The 21777-nt window shown below is 44.0% G+C and overlaps 1 protein-coding gene across 1 annotated transcript; it reads right to left on the bottom strand.

The window, feature by feature from the left end:
* Window positions 1-17: 17 nt before the first annotated feature.
* sf3b2 (splicing factor 3b, subunit 2) lies at window positions 18-18711 on the bottom strand. Its single transcript, XM_023971398.3, has 22 exons — window positions 18552-18711; window positions 17236-17282; window positions 17065-17142; window positions 16580-16807; window positions 16320-16382; window positions 15925-16048; window positions 9660-9781; window positions 9292-9400; window positions 8902-9008; window positions 8415-8615; window positions 8059-8175; window positions 7669-7749; window positions 5613-5840; window positions 4427-4576; window positions 3117-3206; window positions 2796-2903; window positions 2550-2657; window positions 2207-2349; window positions 1903-2004; window positions 1679-1778; window positions 1175-1366; window positions 18-550 (listed from the first exon to the last, which is right to left on the bottom strand). Exons 1-22 carry the CDS (start codon window positions 18679-18681, stop codon window positions 479-481), a joined length of 2700 nt encoding a protein of 899 aa, XP_023827166.1. The 5' UTR covers window positions 18682-18711; the 3' UTR covers window positions 18-478.
* Window positions 18712-21777: the final 3066 nt, after the last annotated feature.

Below are 21777 nucleotides of genomic sequence, written 5' to 3'. Positions count from 1 at the left end.
CCATATGGACCCATAGATTGGATTGGCATTGAGTCGTTTATTTACAAAAACAGAAAAGCAGTTACATGAACAAATAACAGTCACACAGGATAGAATTGATGGGTCTTACAAATGCTGCATACGGAGGAGGAGACCTGGCATTGGTTCTACCGGACACCAGTCTTGGGGTCAATTTCATTTCAATTCAGGAATTACACTGAACATCAAATTCCAATTATCTTCAACGCTCAATAAGGAACATTGGGGAAATGGAATTTGGTTTACTTTATGAATTGACTGGAATTGAAATGGAATTGACCCCAACACCGCCAGATACTTATTTACATCGTAATTTAAAGGAAAATAAAACAGTGATAATTGATGGTTTTGTAGTAGTGAAACAGTCTGGTTCCTCATGGTTTAAAATCTGAGCCCTGTTAGTCTCATTCTTCCTGTCCTCTCTTCCCTTACCATTTCCTCCCTGTGTGATTTTGTTGGTCTAAAACTTGAACTCTTTGTATTTCTTGGCACCACTTCGTGTGTCTTGGGGCTGGGCCTTCCTCTTCTTTTGCTGTGGGAGAGAGAGAAAGAGAAATGAGAGTGCGAGAAAAAAATAGGTCATCAATATTGTCATACAACAGTGAAAACACTACTTTCCCCCCTTCTGCTAACCCCCTATCCCGGCACAACATGTTGACATAGGTCTCTGTGCTAATGAGTACAGAACAGCCGTTATGAGGCAGGAGGGGTTCCGACCCGCACGCACACATATTATCTCTACAGGGCTGATAAGAGGGAGAGCGGAAGGAGGGAGGGAGATAGCTGTGCATGTGCACGGCCCCTTTCAAACACTGATATTACAGGAGGATGGCCATATTCACAAGCATAGAGATAACATTTTTAAAAAGCGAGACCTTGCGATATTAGTTATTGTGAAAGTAGATTTGAAAAACATTGGATTCCTGGAGCTAAAGTTGTAATAGGGATTTAAGTGTTGAAATCACTCATACTAGTAAAGATCATAAAAATGGCCCTCTAGTCTTCCCATCTAGTATTTGTTTTTGCTTCCTGTTGAACTGAAAGCTGGTAATACAAACACTCTTAACCTCAGCCAGGCTCTAGTGGTCTAATACATTTCGAAAACCGAGAATAAGATTTCCAGTACGCTAGCCTGCAGTTGGCTGCCACCTCTCACCTTCTGTTTGGCGGCGTGCTCGGCCACCATGTCGCTGAAGTCCTCCTTCTCCACCTGGGCCTCCTGGTTCCTGACGTGCTCTTCGTACTTCTGTGTCATGGCCATTGGGTCCAGCTCCAACTCCTCTGGGGCCAGGGCTACCTCCACCCCCTGGGACTCCTGGCCTCCACCCGCCTTACGACCAGCCATCGCCTGGAGAGGGATAAAGAGAGAGCGAGAGGGGGGTTCAAACAAAAGACAATCTGAAATGGCAGTGGCACCCTAATTCCCTAGTGTGTGTGTGTGTGTGTGTGTGTGTGTGTGTGTGTGGTACGACTGCGTCCAAATGGTTTGGAGACCTGGCCGAAAGTAGTTCACTATAGATCGGGTGCTGATTCGGGCGCAGTCGTAGTGTGTGTGTGTGCGTGCCTATGATCCTGAGGATGGATGTAGATGTGTTGACTACGCAATGCATTAGTGTACAGTATGTATCAAAACTTGCATGAACGCAGACGTGGTTCTTACCCCCGATACGTCGTAGATGTGTGTGGACGCCATCATGGCTGCCCCTCCAGAGCCCGTTCTCCTCTCTGGGAGCACCGTGAACAGCTGAGGAGTCTCATTCCTACACATAATTCCGCAGAAATAAATYGCGAGAAGATACAAACCCACACACTCACAGCCTAGGTAGCACAACGCACACAATAGAGAATACACACACAGCTTAAGTATGGCCGCCACACACTCACCCGTCCATGGCCTCCTCAATCTTCTTCTTCCTCAGCTCGATGAGCTCTGGAGTCTCCATACCAGCAGGCACTGACGAGAAGCCTCCTGGTGTGATCAGACCACTGGGGGAGAGGCATATACAAAACACACACAGGGTTGGAGTTGGAACACTGATCAAGGTATTCAAGTCAACCAAATGCACATGTCATTCCGTGCGATCAAAGATCCAATTGATCCAACAGTATAAAAAGAGACGGGTTCATTTCAAGTCAATGTCAACACGTTGTGTTGAAAACATCCGGGAAACAACATGTGAATGTCTACCTGTCTGCCGGTGTGAAGAAGCCGGTTTCGTCTGGTTTCTCCTCGTCGCTCTCATCTTCCTCCTCTTCCTCTGAAGACTCCTCATCTGAAGGCTCCAGCTCTCCCCACGGCGTACGATCCACCTCCTCCTCCTCAGCCTTAGCCTACACAGAGAGAGAGAGACACACACACACACACACACACACACCAGGGCACCAGTCAATACACCAATAGATTAAAAGCAGACTGGTTGTATGATATAGGCATATGTGGTAGTGAGTGTAGGGAAGTTTGGTGTATGGTAGATATTAGGGGTATGAGGCAGGATTGTAGGGTATCCATCCGTGTATGAGGAGCATCTTACCTGGAAGTCTCCCGCGTTAGTCCCGAACACATCACCGTACAGAGGCTTGCCTGTCTCATCTACAGGAGGCTTCCCCCAACCACCAGCATGGTAACCAAACGAACAGCTCTGAGAGGAGGGAGAGAGCGGGAGTCAATCGTCTGTAATGAGCTTCACGATACTGCAACATTTCAATACAGTGTTAATACTTTTGTAACAAGTCGGTAAATTGTTAAAGAGTGTGTCTGTGTTAAAGTCGGGCTTTACCTCCGGAATGGGCGAGTTGAGTCCGGGGATCTTGAGGTTGGGATAGGAGGGAGGGGGGCCGTATCTCTGCATGGCGATCAGCCAGGGCGGGGGCACCTTGTGTGAGTTCTACACAGAGAGGGGATGGTGAAGCAATTTTAGTGACAAGACTATTGTGTATCAGTGTCATTCTGCTCTCAAAAAGACGATGATCATCAATACAATTATTTTAGTTAAAATCAAACAAAGCATCACTATAAAGCTGTCCAGCAACAATAAAGTTAGTGGCGCGATAACAATAACACGAAGTAGCGGTGGTGACGAGGATGAAGATCTACTCACCGGTCCAACTGGCATGCCCAGAGCGATACGCAGTTCATCTGACAGATCCCCTGGTTTCTTCTCCTTCAGCCTCGTCTCAAACTCTTTACCCTGAAAGAGAGAGAGAGGTCAGTGGGAKAAACGGAAACCTACCAGAGCAGTCCACTGGCGACCAGGATTTCGTTCAAGAACAAGGAACTGTTGAAGGAAACCCAAAATCAACCACATAGGAGAGCTGGGCCATRTGGACAATATGCCATATCGCGATAAATTCCCTAAATGTATGTGATAATGATAAATCGAGTGGTAAGTTTATAACATTCATGTGCCAGGGAAGTGAATTTGAAATAATATCATGACATTTTTGGGGGATATCCGGATAGTCGAAAGAGATGGGTTAGCTGACAACGTCACAMAAAAAAACCCRGTGCGCATGCTTCAATGGTGCAGAAGTCCGTGAGTTGTTATGATTCTGGAAGGCCAGATGGCTACCAACAATGATAAGAAACTGCCATGCGGGGGAATCGTAAGTGACTCGTTTCAGCTAGGCCGTCATTGTAAATAAGAATTTGTTCATAACTGACTTACCTAGTTAAATAAAGGTTAAATAAATAATAAAGAAATAAATAAATAAAAGCTCATTTCATCTTGTTCTTGATACCATGTCTTGTTTTGAGGTTTTTTGACTGATTTCATGTCAATGCTAATATGGAAAAAATGTGCTAGCTAGCTAACCAACAACTGTAATGATGTATTTGAGACAAGAAGTGCTCTTTGTGCAAATGTATTTATGTTTTCAATAAACATAGAACATAGTTTACATGTTGTCAACAATCTARGCCAACCCTGTGTGTTTTGCCCCATAGTTGTGCACGCATCGGTTTTGTTGCTAAACAACCAACCTGTCTATACATGTAAAACTAATAAAACTTGGGAATGCTACCTGYGCCCACTGTAAAGTTTGGTGGAGGAGGAATAATGGTCTGAGGCTGTTTTTCATTGYTTGGGCTCGGCTCCTTCGTTCCAGTGAAGTGAAATCTTTACGTGAGAGCATACAATGACATTCTAGACAAACACCATTGGGATGAATTGGTACGCAGACTGCGARCCAGGCCTAATCGCCMWACATCAGTGCCCGACCTCACTAATGCTYKTGGCCGAATGGAAGCAAGTCCCCGCAGCARTGTTMCAACATCTAGTAGAAAGCCWTCCCAAAAGAGTGGAGGCTGTTATAGCAGCAAAGGGGGRCCAACTCCATATTAATGCCCATGATTTTGGAATGAGATGTTCGACAAGCAGGTGTCCACATACTTTTGGTGTAGTATATCTACCTCGTAGTAGAGGTCTCCATGGATGGAGAGTTTAGGCTTCATCTGCCACTTGAAGAAGGCGTCGTGGAGCTTCTGGTAGTCAATGTCGATCTTGCCCATCTTGGGACGAACCTTCTCCCTCATCTTGGTCTTCATGGTCTTGGCATCCTCCTGTGAACAGGGAACAGTGTTAAAGAGTTTACACAGGATAAAACAGATGCATATTAGATTGTGTCCTACTACAATAGAAATACATCAGGGTTCCCCAACTGGAGGCCCGCGGGCCGAATTTGGCACGCAGGTGATTTTATTTGGCCCCTCGAGTTTATTTTACTTTTTAGGGGGGACTGTAAAAACACTAGCAACTCAGCTCCAATTGATTTTCATTTTGGAAATCTGTTCCAAAGTATAATAGAGAGATATACTGTGTGTGATCAAACGCGGCACGTGCCCCATCAGATTTGTCCTGATGTTGTTTTTCTGTAATACTACTAGCCACCTAGCAATTTTATAAAGTTGGTTTTAGCTAGCCCAGACAGGTTCTCAATCTCTCAACCTCAATTAGTTACCAAGAAGCCATTTCAGGCTATGAATCAAGTTAGAGTAGCTAGCTTGTCTAATTATCTTAGCTGGCATGCCTGCTGGCAAGGTTGGTAGACTTTAGAAAAGCAAGCAATTACTAAATGTACTGAATAAGACTCACATTCCTTTCAATCTTTTACCCCGATTTTGGCAGAGATTCAGATTTAGTTTCTTAAAAAATAAATAACCACCAGTCAGGAGGATACAGACAGCTCAAGAGGTATGCCTAGATGTGCAGAATTTTTTTTTTTTTTTACGTGATTTACATTTACATTTAAGTCATTTCATATACAAATGCAAGCAAGGTTTGAAATTATTATGTTTTAGTCAAATTTTATATATCTGTGCTTCTTGCAGTCAACAAATTTGTAATTATGTTCCGGCCCCGACCATCCGCGCAAGAAAAATCTAGTTGATGATCCCCGAAATACATGGTCCTTCCGTACTAAGTAATCACAGATAAAAGCAATGCCCCAACCACATTCTTACACCTATCTAGTCATGATGGATCCTTGTTTACCTCAGAGGAAAGCATTCAAACATGAGTACATCCCAAAATGGATCCACTTATATTGCCACCAGCTTGTGGCCCCCTGTACCCACTCAACCCCAACCAGTCACCCACCTTCTCCTGCAGAGCCTCTCTCATCTCCTGGATGCCCGTCCTCTTGATGAACTCTGGMAGCTCAAACGGGGGCTTCTCTATACCCCTCTTGCCCTGGAGGTACTTCCTCTTGAAGCACCAGTGTCGGGGGACGGGGACCGTGTTCCTGGTTGCCTTCAGGTGTACCAGCAGCTTGGGCTCCTGGGCTGTCACATCGTGCATCTCCACCACGTCAGGACGCGCCACCAACTGGAGAGGAGGAGAGAGGGAGGGGGATGACAGGAGAGAAGGGAGCGGAAAAGAAAGGTAATAAAGTTGGGAGGTCACATGCTGACTAGACCTGGGACGCGCATGCGCCATCGCTCGCATGTTGATTTTGTCCATCCACACCAGACACGATCAGGACACACAGGTTGAAATATCAAAACTAACTCTGAACCAACTATATACATTTGGGGACAGGTCGAAACGCATWMAAAATTCATGGCCATTTAGCTAGCTTGCAGTAGCTAGCTTGCAGTTGTAGCTAATTTGTCCTGGKATATAAACATTGGGTTGTTATTTCACCTGAAATGCACAAGGTCCTCTACTCCAACAATCCACAGAGAAAAGGGTAAACCTAGTAAGATTCTAGTAATCTCTCATCCTTCAGTCTTCTTCGGACTTTATATGGCGGTCGGCAACCAACTTTTATTTTACATTTTTTATTTAACCTTTATTTAACTAGGCAAGTCAGTTAAGRACAAATTCTTATTTTCAATGACGGCTAGGAACAGTGGGTTAACTGCCTTGTTCAGGGGCAGAACGACAGATTTTTACCTTGTCAGCTCGAGGATTCGATCTTGCAACCTTTCGGTTACTAGTCCAACGCTCTAACCACTAGGCGTTGGACTAGTAACCGAAAGGTTGCAAGTTCRAATCCCCAAGCCTAGTTAAATAAAGGTTAAAAAAATTGTTTTAAATAAAAGCTGGTTGCCGACCGCCAAAAAAATGGTCTGCGGTTGTGAGGCCGGTTGGACGTACTTCAATATGATCTAAAACGACGTTGGAGGCGGCTTATGGAAGAGAAATGAACAATAAATTATCTGACAACAGCTTTGKTGGACATTCCTGCAGTCAGCATGCCAATTGCATGCTCCCTCAAATCTTGTGATATCTGTGGCATTGWGTTGTGTGACAAAACTGCACATTTTAGAGTGCTGTTATTGTCCCAGCACAAGGTGCACCTTTGTAATGAYCATGCTGTTTAATCAGCTTCTTGATATGCCACACCTGTCAGGACAGGTACATTAGAGTGTCTAGTTTAAGAAACTGTTTAAGAAACAGACGCCTCACAAGTCCTCAATTGGCAGCTTCATTAAATAGTAAAACGTTAACAGTGAAGAGGCGACTMCGGAAGTTCTTGAAATTTTCCGGATTGAATTACCTTCATGTCTTAAAGTAATGATGGACTGTCGTTTCTCTTTGCTTATTTGAACTGTTCTTGCCATAATATGGACTTGGTATTTTACCAAATAGGGCTATCTTCTGCTATAAAACCCTACCTTGTCACAACAACTGATTGAACAAATGCATTAAGATGGAAGGAAAGAAAATCCACAAATAACTTTTAACAAGGCACACCTGCTAATTAAAATGCATTCCAGGTGACTACCTCATGAAGCTGGTTGAGAGAATGCCAAGAGTGTGCAAAGCTGTCATCAAGGCAAAGGCTGGCTACTTTGAAGAATCTCAAATATAAAATATATTTTGATTTGTTTAACACTTTTTTGGTTACTACATGATTCCATGTGTTATTTCATAGTTTTTGATATCTTCACTATTAAACTGTAAAAATAAAGAAAAAACCTTGAATGAGTAGGTATGTCCAAACCTTTGACTGGTACTGTGTGTGTGTGTTGTGTGTGTGTGTGTGTGTGTGGTGTCATAAATTGATATATATATATGTATATATATATATTGTATATAATATATATATATGTATATATAGTCAGCACTTAATAACATTAATGATACACAGCATTAATGACACCAGCTAGATCTTATATAACGACTATGTAATAAGAAAGTGGTTTACCTGTTTGAGTTCAGCCACAGTCAGTCTGTTCATCCTTCTCAGCTTCTTCTTAGACAGCTTGGGAACATCTGTTCTGATCTCCTGTACACAGAGAGAGAGAGAGAGAGAGAGAGAGAGATGGAGAGAGATCAAGAGATGGAGAAAGAGGAGTAAAGAGGACTTCCATGGTCAACAGTCCCAAAGAAGGAGTAATTGACAACATGGACAACATTGACAACAATGCACAGGAAGACACTATCCCCATGTCCCAATCCTCTAACTTTCTCCCTGAAAGTGCACTACTTAGGGCAGTAGGCTAGATAATTGAGACACTGAACAGTCCTGCTCGAGAATTTGTCTTCTTCATCCAAGCAAAGGAATGAAGAAAACATAGGATAGATGAATACTAACATCATCACTGTCATCGCTGTCTTTTGTCTCCTCCTCGAACCCCTTCTTCTTAAACATGGTAGGAGCCTCCTTTTTCTCCGGCTCCTTCTCTTTCTCTTTCTTCACATCGTCAGTCAGCTGAGGGATGGGGGAAAAAAACAGTGAGAGGGACGGAGACAAAGCCAGTTAAGTGAAGAAATTTACTAAACACTCAAACAGAAAACCAATATCCAAATTGAACACCAATATATTTTATTTCATAAGTGGTCATCAAAACGGTAAATAATAAGGTCAAGAAGATTGTGGACAAATCTGTAGGATGTTTTGACTGATCATTTGTTAATTAAACAAATKATCAAAAAGGAGCAGGCTCTCACCTTGAAGGCCTCAAAGATCCTCTTGAAGAAGATGAAGTTAGGATCGTAGATCTCCGGTTCYTCAGTGACGTACTCGATCTCCACCTCTTGCTCTGTCTCCTTCCCTCCATCCTCCTCTWTCTTCTCCACCGCCTGCTCCCTCTTTTCCTGCACACGCCTCTTCTTGTTCTTCTTCTTGCGGTTCCTGCGCTTGCGGTTTTTCTGAGAAGGGAAGAGAGAAAATGTCAGGAAATGGCACCATTTCTTAATCCGCACACCAACTCAGTGGCCTTGTGGTTAGAGTGTCCGCCCTAAAATTCTACGGTTGTGAGTTAAATTCCCCGCTGAGTCGCATCCTTCTGAATTCGCATTGGAGAAGCGCCAAGGTTCTTCCCCTCTGTTGCCTTTTGAAAAGGAGGCAATGAGAGGACGCGAGGAATCAAGAAAATACAATTGAGATTCACCCACAGACCGCAGGCGAGAAGTTGTGAATGAGAACAATACTCACGTCTTTCTTGGAGAGAGAACCGTCATCCTCTTCCGTCTCAGACAGGACGGGGGCGGAGGAGTTGTGCATCTCCATCTCCTGGCTCTCCTCCTCCTCTTCTTCTTCTTCTGGAACAGGATAGAAAACACAGAACATTCACTGACCAGTTCAAGCTCCTACAAGGCTCTGAAGCCAGATAACAAGAACTAGGACTGCAGTACTTAGAATAGAAAGATACCATCAGAGTTAGAGGTTTGGTTGATGTTAACTTACTGAAAGATATGAAGGAGCATTCGAGAAATATATTTTCTAAATAGAGTTAGCTTACTTTATTTGTTTAAGTCATGATTTTGCCATTTGTTTAAGGATTTATGCATAATCCAACTCCAGTGTGTAGTTCCCTGTTCTGACCTGCGGGGGCGGTGCTTAGCTGCTCCTGTCTGATCTCCTTTAGCTGTAGAATCTTCTCCAGGGCCTGGGGGATCTTAGGGCCAATGCCCACCTCCTCTCCCTGCCACACCTGTTAAAACACACGCACACTAGATTTCCTGATCCTAAACATATCGCAAATCAATTTCTTCTAAATCTTACACCGAGCACTTCTATAGCAGCTGAATTCTTACCCGAGATAACTCGCTAAATGAAAACTTAAGTTGCAAGCATCCCGTTCAATTTACATGGGTGTTAAGTATTCGCCCCTTACGTTTAAGAGCACAAAGTAGACTACGACAAACAATATTTACAAGGAAAATGTCTATTAGTTTGACGTTGAGTCGTACCTCTCTGGCGTCCTCTCCTGGCGGTGGGGGAACTCTGTGTCTCTGGGTATGCATCATGGACATACCAGGAGGGGGTGGGTTCATTCCACCAGTATTTATTCCAGGAGGGGGTGGGTTCATACCTACAACACAACAAGACCCACATTTTGATTTACACCAACAATGTTGATGTACCGCCGTCGTGTTATGTAAGCGCGAAACAGAAGAAAATGGACAGAAACAGGGAGGGACTATCTGTCCAATAAGAAACGCTTGTTATAATTTTCTGTAGGAAACGACCGATATGGGTTTTGAAGGGCCGCTATGGAGAAAAATTGAAAAATGGCCAATATTTTATGGCGATCATACATATAATTACATTTGAACATTTTAATAATAAATGTTCCCATAGAAAGCCATATATGGCTTCAACAAATCAGTWATACAAGCATACAATCAATTTGACTTTGTTTTTAACAATATAACTACTTAACATAATGGTACATTTCTTGATAAACTGGGTGAAGCAAGATTGCATAGGCCTACTCACAATACAGGTGAATTCATATTTAAGAGGACTGTCTTCATGGATTGATTTATTGACTCTTTTGGGCCTGTTTCAATAGTCTATGGGGCAACAGAAGACAATCTGTTGCCCTTTCATTTGAGACCACGTTAGGCCTACTGATCAACACATTTTTTTTTATAGAAGTAGCCCTTTGTCTTTTTAATAAAAAATAAATGTGTTGTCTCTTAAAGAGACATGACACCACTCCTGTGTCATGTAACCAAAGTATGTGAGCAGAACCTAGAGAGGAGCTTGCCGAATTTGACTGGAGCGGAGAGCGAGTTTCCCAAAGGCTGGAGCAACGGCCTTCTTGCCCGCTCCAGTACCACTTATTTCACGAGATCAGGACATGCATTTGTAGTCTACTTGTGTGCTGCTATAGCCCCTTGCTTTCAGCTACRGTCATGGAGTTTGCTAAATATTTTCATAAAGAAACTGAAAAAAAAACACAGGTGCAAAATCAAGGTGACTCACAAAGATGAGGACCAAGAGCAAGAGAGGGAGTACGGTGATGTAGTGTCCAAAACGAAAGAATCATTGTGGAATCTGAAAAGACCCCGAAAGCATGATGATGTATTACATGCACATGCTAACAGAAAGGAACGAGATGGGTAGCTAGCTAAGTGTGCCATTGTATTTAAGTATTCAYAAACAAAAAATCTGATCTCTTAAAAGTTTCCTTCATGTTCGTTCTATTATCTATACAATAGGCTATCATTGATTTTGGCTCAATAGGCCTAACATAATAAATCTTTCAAGAGGCTCTCTTTTGATAGGGTTATTTTTCCTAAAAACCTTTACGCCTACATAAAGAAAAACTCATCATCCCTGCCCAGACTGGCAAGAGTGGACCGAAGGGTGTTTAGCATCCCGTGGCTCTGCAATCGCGGAGAGGGTATTCTCCACTACTGGCCTACTCTCCAGGCACCATCACATGAGCCTGAAGCCAAAGACTCTGGCCAAACTTGTGTTTATAAAAGATTATTCACAGGCACTGTCATGGAGTTCACTAAATATTTTCATAAATAAACTGAAAAAGAACACAGGTGCAAAATCAAGGTTAATTACTAAGATGAGGAGCCTAATAAGGCATTTTTAAWTTCATTGTTATTTAAGTCATGGCCTACATGCGCAATTTATAAACTATGGTGATTTAATACAATTAAATGTTTAAATGCTGAACRCGTAATGTTCCTGCCAGCSTAATGTGTCGYACTCGTAAATRCTTCACAATTTATTAATTTGTAGGCCATCGCCTTGAAATAGGCTAATAATATAGCCTAAATAATCAATTTTCCTTCTTAGGCTACTTGTCTGGCTCCTTGGAAAGGATGTGGAGCGCCAGAGTGGCGCGCAGGTCAGCTCAGCAAGGGAAAGACAAGTCATTTAGCTAACTGAGTGAATTAACAACATTTTTGGTAGTGCTGAACAATTAGTGCCTTTTGAGGTCGGTAAAGTTTCGGTTGAATTACTAAAAATAATCTCGGTTTAGATTATTTTGGTTGAATGCTGCAACACCACTGAATCATTTATTACATGTATTTTAATAAAATATTTCAGTTGTGTATATTACATTTGTTTYATTGATTACTATTATTTCATTCCAAGTCATCATCAGCTGTTGCCTATGCGGTCTGACAAAATCACTMTTTTGTAGTTCTTCAAAGTAAATAAGGCATACTTTTATGACTGCTGAATACCAACTATCAATWACTTTGATCATGTATTTTCAGTTAGAGATACMACGCAAAGCAACCGCTGCTCTCTATATTATTCCTTCACGATCATGCATTCTTGTCTCTTCTGTAGCAGGCGTGAAAAATAAACAGACCGGTCAAGTACACTGAACAAAAATATAAACACTGAACAAAAATATAAACACAACATTTAAAGTGTTGGTCCCATGTTTCATGAGCTGAAATAAAACATAACAGAAATTTGACATCCCTGTCAGTGAGCATTTCTTCTTTGGCAAGATAATTCATCCACCTGACAGGTGTGGTATATCAAGAAGATGACTAAACAGCATGATAACCTTGTGCTGGGGACATTAAATGCCACTCTAAAATGTGCAGTTTGTTACACAAACACAATGCCACAGATGTCTCAAGTTGCGGGAGCGTACAATTGGCATGCTGACTGCAGGAATGTCCACCAGAGCTGTTGCCAGAGAATTGAATGTTAATTTCTCTACCATAAGCCGTGGCGGCTTATGGTAGAGAAATTAACATTCAATTCTCTGGCAACAGCATTCAACCAACGTTGTTTTAGAGAATTTCGCAGTACGTGCAACTGGCCTCACAACCGCAGACCACTTGTATGGCGTTGTGTGGGCGAGCGGTTTTCTGATGTTAATGTTGTGAACAGAGTGCCCTATGGTGATGGTGGGGTTATGGTATGGGCAGGCATAAACTATGGACAATGAACACAATTGCATTTTATTGATGGCAATTTGAATGCACAAAAATATCGTGACGAGATCCTGAGGCCCACTGTGATGCATATCTGTATTCCCAGGCAGGTGAAATCCATAGATTAGGGCCAAATGTATTTATTTCAATTGACTGATTTTCTCATATGAACTGTAACTGTAAAATCACTGAACTTGTTGAATGATGCGTTTATATTTTTGTTCAATAGAGATGTGCAATGGATTATGATCATTGTAGTTAATTACCACATTTTATGCCATAGGCTATGTAGAATATTGTCCTATTGGAAACTACAACTCAACTACATCACACAGTTCAGGCTGGATATGATTTATCTCTAGAGAAACTGTGCAATGCGCGCATTGAGCTCACAGAAGAAAAAAAGAACTAAATGGAATTCAAATAATTGAACTGACGACGCAATTCGTTTTTTTAAACTGAAAAATAACTTTCATTTTTGTTAATCACTCAGCACAAACACAGCTTTAAAGTTAGCATACCTTGCGTTAGGGTTTGCATATTAGCAAACACAAATAAAGTTAGTGTAGTGAATTGACGTTAGCTAGCATCCCACTCTCATCGACGGGGCTGCAGTGGAGCAGGTGGAGAGCTTCAAGTTCCTTGGTGTCCACATCATCAACAAACTAACATGGTCCAAGCACACCAAGACAGTCGTGAAGCGGGCACGACAAAACCTATTCCCCCTCAGGAGACTGAAAAGATTTGGCATGGKTCCTCAGATCCTCAAAAGGTTCTACAGCTGCACCATCGAGAGCATCCTGACTGGTTGCATCACTGCCTGGTATGGCAACTGCTCGGCCTCCGACCACATGGCACTACAGAGGGTAGTGCGAACGGCCCAGTACATCACTGGGGCCAAGCTTCCTGCCATCCAGGACCTCTATACCAGGCGGTGTCAGAGGAAGGCCMTAGAAATGGTCAAAGACTCCAGCCATCCAAGTCATAGACTGTTCTCTCTGCTAACGCACGGCAAGCGGTACCAGAGCACCAAGTCTAGGCCCAAGAGGCTTCTACCCCCAAGCCATAAGATTCCCGAACATCTAGTCAAATGGCTACCCAAAATATCCCCCCCCCCACTGCCACTTCTCTGTTGTCATCTATGGCATAGTCACTTTAATAACTTTATACCTCAAATGACCGGCACCCCCCTTTATATATTGTTATTTTTTAATGCTGCTCTTTAATTACTTGTTACTTTTATCTCTTATTCTTAGCCATATTTTTGTTGTTGAAACTGMACTGTTGGTTAGGGGCTTGTAAGTAAGCATTTCACTAAGGTCTACTACACCTGTTGTATTCGGCGCATGTGACTAATAMAATTTGATTTGATTAGCTAGCAAAAGTTAGCTCTGTGCTGAATGTTGTTTACCTAGCTAGCTACTGGTATGTTGCTTTCAGGGTTTTCGTAAAAATTTGCCGCCGGACAGTGTGACCGGAAAGATTGTAATTTACCTGAACAGTAAAGCATTAGGGTGTCCACCCACGGCGATCAAAATCACATTTAGATGATTGTAATTCATCTTAACAGAATATAAATGTGCCTGTAAAGGTAATATAACAAAGTAGAACGATGTTCTTATACCAACATGACAGGTTTTATTGAACAGCAAAACATTGCCCATTGCGTCTTCCTCCCTGCTGTAAATCATAAATGAATATATATACATTTTTAAAAAACATTACGCCTAGAAGAACAAGCCGCCTACACWGTAAYAAAACTTCWAAATATAATAATGTGTATAATATAACTTGCGAACGACCTGTCCTACAGACTATTTGTATGAATATTTGTTATTAATAAATAACAAAACACAGCTGTTTTAAAATACAATCCAGGCCTGAGCATTTTAATTAGGCCTAATAAATAACACAGCATGGCAGTCTATGAACACCAGGGCTAGCCCGCCCCACTCCCGATGCCAAAGAGGCCACTCTAGGAGGCCATAAAATGAAGAAATTAACAAACTGATATTGGACAATCAAATCCGAYATGTAAATAAACAACATTCGTTAAGGCTGGCTCATGGAGAGAAAGCTTATTTTACAATGGTCCTGTAAAACAAGGCCCGCGCCATGCATTTWTGAAAGCACCGGTTACCATAACTAAAATTATATCTCTTTTTACACTTCTACTGGATGTTAAGAAATGTTATGTTATAATTTGAACTATCGTGGGGTCGTGACTCTGTCATGTGTGATATACGTGGCTTATTGATAAACAACTCTGTTTCCTACTATATGCCGTCGGCCGACTAATGATTGCAACTCTCCGATGTGAATATTTGGCAACGATGTTTCGTTTCCAAGAGCTACTGAATAAGCTCAAATGAAATGCACCAATTTCATATGATAAGCCTACACATAATTACTCTCCTCTCTCAATCCATTCCAAATCTGTATACTATACATGACACAAGGGCAGGATATGTTGATCTTGCCTAGGGCGGCAGCAGAACTGTTAGGACTGGGCCTGACGAACACAATTTGCCTCTAATTTATTTGCGTTTGCGGTGGACCTTGACGTGCTCAAAGTGAGCCGCTGCTGTTGGGAAGTCGAAACTGTCCAACTCCTCGGAGCAGCTTGCGATGTGCATCAGCCTCGTTACTTTCTCCTCGAAAAAGCGAGATCTTGAGGCAGTCTTTACTGTTTTTGAGAGAGAATACCCTCGGTGGGCACACTGAACACAGAGATAATCAACACGACCGTCGCCAATTTTGCCCAGCCGGGGTACACTTATCTGAAGGACCTTGAGTCTTTTGCGTGGGTAAAAACAGAAACACTTAATTTCCAAGCAGCTTGAGGATTTATTAACCTATGAAGTATATTTGACTTTGAAGTTGGAGCACACCATCAATGAATAAAAAGCATTATATCGCAATCAATTTATTTTCTTCTACAGGAAACCCCTGGTTGCTTTGTAAGTGCTGCAGCCTGTATGGACATTGTCTTGCCTAACAGTTAATCAATTATCACCTTAGAAATGTCTACATTCCGTGTGGCATTATTAAAGTGTGCAAAATGTATATGCAGCATGAAAGGCCTAGAGTGGGTAGCTAGCAAGCAGCCCAGAGGWTCCTCAAGGACAGGCTAACTAATTAGCAGTGGAGCCGGATTGCAGGAGTTTCACACGAGAGGCAAGTGTGTTAACGTGCTATAAAGGGGAAAATCGGCTATGCCGATACTCAAGGACCGATAGCCGATAACTAAGGGCTAATATCGTCCCGACCAATTACCAGTCGTTCTCTAGCGGTGTGCAATACTGACCTCTCATCATGGGGGGCATCATGCCAGGGGGCCGTGGCCCCGKGTCAGACATCCTGGGCCCTGGTCCTCCATGCTGCATCTTAGCGAGCTCTTGCTGCCTCTCATGCTCCATCATCACTGCCGCCTGACAGAGGAGATATGAGGAGGAGGGAAGTAAAAAAACAGGGAAGGAAGAGAGGAGGGAGGGAAGGAAGGAAAGAAGAGCGAGAAGGGAGAAGAGAGATGGATGAAGGGAAAAGCGGTAGGGAAGAGCAAGAATTAGAAGATGTGATATATTTCAAGCAAGTAAAGGGACTGTACCATTACTATGTGATTGGTTGTGAAACAAAACTATTAATAAATTACAACAAAATCATTTAGATGGGAGAAAGACATGAACAGCCTCCAGTCCTCACCCTCTTCTGCTGCTCCAGAAGCTCCTGCTCCTTCATGTGCTCTTCCATAGCACGGGAATCCCCCTGAACACACACACAAAATGTCAACTTTTAAAACTATTCATCACCAACTGAACATCATACCAGAACCCCTCTACAGCCACTGCTTCCTTCCCATCGCAAGAGAAGACAGACTACCTTACAACTAGGGCCTAGTGTATTTCCTAGCCAGGTAAAACTCAGGGGCCTAGAGAAAACCCTCTCCGGTGGTTTGGTCTTACCTGCTGCTTGGCCCTCTCCTCATGCTGCATCATCATGGCGGCCCTCTGCTGCACCATCTTCAGCTGGTCCTCCTGGGAGAGGCCGGGGGGCATGCCTGGAGGCTCCATTCCCATATGCATCCCTGGTGGAGGGGGTCCACCCGCCATCATGCTCATCGCCTGGAGCATACCCATACCAGGTGGCATGGGCGGCATGGGCATCGGGGGCATGGGGGGGATGCCTGGCATCTGGGGGACAAAGGTAGAGGAGGAGGGAAGGGTGGTTGTTGCTAAGGTTGTTTTTGATTTGGGTAAGTAGTTCTTCCGGCACCATGTGACCTAACCAGGAAAACTCCCCTTAGTTTTTACTGGTCAGGTCACATGGTAAAGGTAGAACTCCTGGTCCTGTTCATGACAGATTGATGACACGCTGCAGAGTGTATGGCTAAATAATCACAGTGATGAAATGTAAGAATGAGAGGAATTAGATTGGACTGTCTAAAAACCTTATAGGGTCGGTTGGCCTGCGGGGTCATAGGTTTGTCATCACCCCCTTGGTTGGGCTTGTTGAGCATCATTCCAGTCTGAGTGGAAAAACACAGATGCACACAAAGATAAATGGATCAGATAAACGCATAAGACGCAATACACTCTCCCCCTCAATCGCACACACTGACCTGCATCATGTATCCCTTGAGCCTGTCCAGCATCTCCTCTCTGGGGCCTAAGGAAGGAGGAAAAGACAACTGTAAACCAACAATGAACAATACAGCTGGGACAACAACAACGATTTCATTACAAATGGATGGAGTGAAAGGTTCATTTATATTGCTATGTAGTTAAATCAGCCACTTTGTGGAAAGCATCGGAGCATGCATGACTTGCTATTAGATCATTTATCCTTGATCCGAAAATGTGGTTGGAAGGTTTGGGGGTGCTGCAAAAAAAATTCTTAGAGGGAGGACATTTCCACCAGTGCTGCAGATGGCTATATCGGTCCTATAATATAGGACTATTAAAGGCCCAGTGTAATACTTTTGTGGAAGAATATATTTCTACCCGTTTTATATTTTTTTTATTCCGTTTTTTCAGGGGGTGCTGTACCTTAGCAGCCCTTCTTCCCGCGGCTGTGGTCGGGGGTGCCGAATGGATGATGAGACGCAAATGCGTAGCCTCAGGAGACCAAATTTTGTAAATATGCGGCGGGCTCAATATAGCTCTGAATTGACCTGATTGGTTGACCGTAGGTATTGTATAAACACAAACATTGACAACTTCCTTCACAACAGCTCTGCGCTGCTGCATGGTCAATCCGATATTTGCATTGGCCGTGCAGCATTTACAGTGATACAGCCTTTACAGAAGTCAGGGAACTCATACGTCTAGGCACTTCGCTGAGCAGTGCAGAGCTGTTGTGAAGAAAGTTGTCAGGGAAGTGAGTTTGTGTTTATACAGGACCTCCCGCCCTCACCTACCCTCAACAAATCATGTCAATGCCGGACCTATATTGAGCCATCCACATCATTACAAATTTTGAGAGGGGCAATGCAATACTGAGCTCTGCATGCCTCTGGAGGCTTCGCTATTGCGTCACACTATCCTTAAGGCGCCTTGGATCAAGCATAAATTGGCTTTAAATGCTGTACAGCCAATGCAAACAGATTGACCATGCAGCGCCTTTTATCAAACAAACACCCAACCAAAACAGCAAGTTAAGATTAGCTGTTAGCTATCAACCATGATGACTCACTAACGTTAAGTAAAATACTATGCGTAGAGGTGTTAAACATGAACTTGTAGCTAATATGTATTGTTTGTGTAGATAGCGAGCGAGTTATGATAACGTTAGTTTGCACTCTCCATTACTTCCATGAGGGCCTGCTAGCTAACTTTGCCGCGGAAGTACATATGTATGGATAGCATGTTAGCGGCTAGCTACTGCTACACAATTCATTCAATTCAAAGCTTGCTGCTCATCGGCTTCTAATCATACCCATGTTGGGTGCGCCTAGCTCGCCTAGCTTGGCTTGAAGCTCCGGATTGCTCCATGTATTCAGGGCCGCTACAGAGCTCCCCAAGTCGGAAGGCATGGGTTCAGTCCCCGGCGGTCCGTCGGAAGCCATGTTGAAATTCTACTGAGCAATGGGACCCAACAGAAACAACAGACACGAAAACCTGACAAATCTCGCAAAGAACGATGGGGAAACAGGAAAAAGCAGTTGGAGAATTCTGGGTAATGTAGTTTGTTGTAGGAGGAATAATATTATCCAYGAGTTTCCAAATTACAACCACTAGGTCGCAGTATTTAAATAAGAAAAACACAATCCTGATTCATTGCCAAATTGACATGCCAATGTGAAGTAAGAGGCAATTTATGCTTGATCCGAGAAATGTGGTCAGAGGCGCTGTATGGATGGTGTGACACAATTGTGGAGCCTCCAGAGGCCTGCAGAGGCCAAATTGAGCTCCATACAAGGCGCTGTATGGTCAATCTGTCACCTGCATGGGCCTTGCAGCATTTCCCTTACGAAAAAAAGATTTCAGTCAATGGAGTATAACTGCAATTACTGCGTCCAAAATACCACAGTCGACTGCAGTTACTGGACTTTTACTGCAGTTTCAAAACTGCAATCTTTTTTTGTAAGTGTTATGGTGATACTGCCTCTGCAGATGTCAGGACATTCATACTTCTTGTGCTTCGCTGAGCAGCGCAGAGCTGTTGTGAAGCAAGTTGTTAAAGAAGTCAGTTTGCGTTTATACAGGACCTCCCGCCCTCACCTACCGTCAACCAATCATGTCAATGCGGAGCTATATGGAGCCCTCCGCATTTGTACAAAATTTGAGAGGCGCAAGGCGATGCGGTACTGAGCTCAATTTGGCTTCTTTGGGATTGTTGACGGATCGCGTCCAATTTTAAGGTGCATACACCACCACCTACTCTACTGGATTGTGAGGCCATTCACAGCCTACCTACATACATTAAATGATTTGTGATACGGTACTATAAAATTGGGGAAAAGGAAAAATACCCTGCCAACTATTAGCCCTAAAAAAAATCAAAAACAACATCACCCCATTCCACTATTTACCCTATCTAATCCTACTCCAGACAAACGGTCTGAGAAGACATAACACTACCATTCAACACCCCCTGCAACTGTTCTGCAATAAAACCTCGCAATCCCAAGTATTTGGGTCCTCAGATCCTCAAAAGGTTTTACAGCTGCACCATCGAGAGCATCCTGACGGGTTGCATCAATTCCTGGTATGGCAACTGCTCGGCCTCCGACCGCAAGGCCCCCCCATTATTGGGGGAAAGCGTACAGGAGAACCCTCGGTCATGAGTGATGAGCAAACGCATCCAATCCCAGTGGCGGTTTATCCTGGGCCCAAAGAGAGAACCAGAAGGGGCAATGTGCGAAAAGTTCCCATAGCTGGAGGACAATGTCAGGGTGTAGGCGCCACTCGTCATCTAGAGGGCGTCCACGGGATATGAGGTCTGCCCCCACATTGAGGTGGCCTGGAATGTGGCGTGCCGTCAACGAGAGAAGAGCAGGAGATCTCAACTTCCACCCCGCCTCAACTTCCAGTCTAACCAGGTGGGCAGAGAACAGCTTCGATGCCATCCCCAATAATGCTCTGAGTGCAAAGTCSAAGAGCATTCAGTCCAAAACGTCTTTAGTCCTCTATGGCCCTGTCCGCCCAAGGGGGCCCCCCTTGAAAGGGAGAGGAAAGTATGTTACACTCTGTGTGAACCGGAGGCATTGCCGCGATGGTTACATTTGTAACCCCAGCGTTTGAGCCTGCCGCAAACACAATGTGTGTAGGCCCCATGCCCTTACTTGGCATGGTTCGAACCTGTAGTGCAGGGGCCGTAGAGCATATGACACAAGAGAGCATATGCAAGTATGTGGTATAGGCAGGTAGCATACTGGTTAAGAGCGTTGTGCCAGTAACAGAAAGATCACTGGTTCAAATCCCCGAGCCGACTGGATGAAAACTCAGCCCGACGTGCCCTTGAGCAAGGCACTGAACCCTAATTGCTCTGGATAAGAGCGTCTGCTAAATTACTGAAATTTAATGCGAACGCTGTTTTACTATACCTGAAAGGGTAATCATTGCTGACCGCAMGTATGTGCGCATAAGACGACATTTACATTTACATTTAAGTCATTTAGCAGACGCTCTTATCCAGAGCGACTTACAAGTTGGTGCATTCACCTTATGATGTCCAGTGGAACAACCACTTTACAATAGTGCATCTAACTCTAAGGGGGGGGGGTTAGAAGGATTACTTTATCCTATCCTAGGTATTCCTTAAAGAGGTGGTACGACCAGCTCCAGCACTTATAGTACAGGAAGGGAGGGGTCGAGGACGCGAAGGACCCACCGTAATAGAGAGAGGAGGGAGCTACTTTGGAGGTTGTCTGACGATTATGGAAGATAGCTTATTTTGTGACTTTGTCAAGAATACGAAAATCTTTATTTGACAACCAATAAACAAACACGTCTCTCCTCCCTTCAACAGAGGGGGAGAGCGTGTAGAGAGGAGGCATAACGACAGAACAGTTGGTCACTGAGTCCCTGACACACTCTCCCGCGTCTCGGCGTCTCCTGTTGTAGGAACTTTGAGGCGCATTCTGCCATGTAGGGCCCGCAACCAGCTATGASTTGACTGTGGGCTTGGCCGTAGAGGCGGCTGGTGGCGCCGGAGTAGGAGTAGAGGTTTTCACAGGTATGACGACGACGTGCCACCGCTCCAGGTTGGGCCCGCGATGAGGTGGAGGCGTGGGGAGCCGAGTCTCGGTGGGCAGCTACAGCTCTGGCTAGAGGAAGGTGCTAAGACAGCTGTCACATATCTTCCTCCATCTTCTAAAAGCTCTCCGTAGCCTCCAACGACGGTGACTCCCAAAATGCTGTCATCAGAGATGGGAGCATTCAGTAGGAGCGTTATGTCAGCTTCTTTGATGGCTGTCTAAGAAAGCCTAAGGTGCCTCTGTGTAACTACAGAGATGGCCATAACTCGTACCGAGCACACAGCCAATGTCTGGTTAAGGTGGAGCACGTCGCCAGACAGATGTGACACCTCCTCGACTTCGGCCTTGGAGAAGGATGTCTGACAGGTTGACTTTCGGGACAGGGCCACAGTAAGCAACGTGACGTTGTTAGCTGCTGCCACAGCTTGCCAGCCGAGGGTATAGCTCGTGTCTGCCAGTTGC

This window comes from Salvelinus sp. IW2-2015, linkage group LG3 (assembly GCF_002910315.2).
Source record: "Salvelinus sp. IW2-2015 linkage group LG3, ASM291031v2, whole genome shotgun sequence".
NCBI classification, from domain to species: Eukaryota; Metazoa; Chordata; class Actinopteri; order Salmoniformes; family Salmonidae; genus Salvelinus; species Salvelinus sp. IW2-2015.
This window is presented reverse-complemented; position numbering and strand designations above follow the sequence as displayed.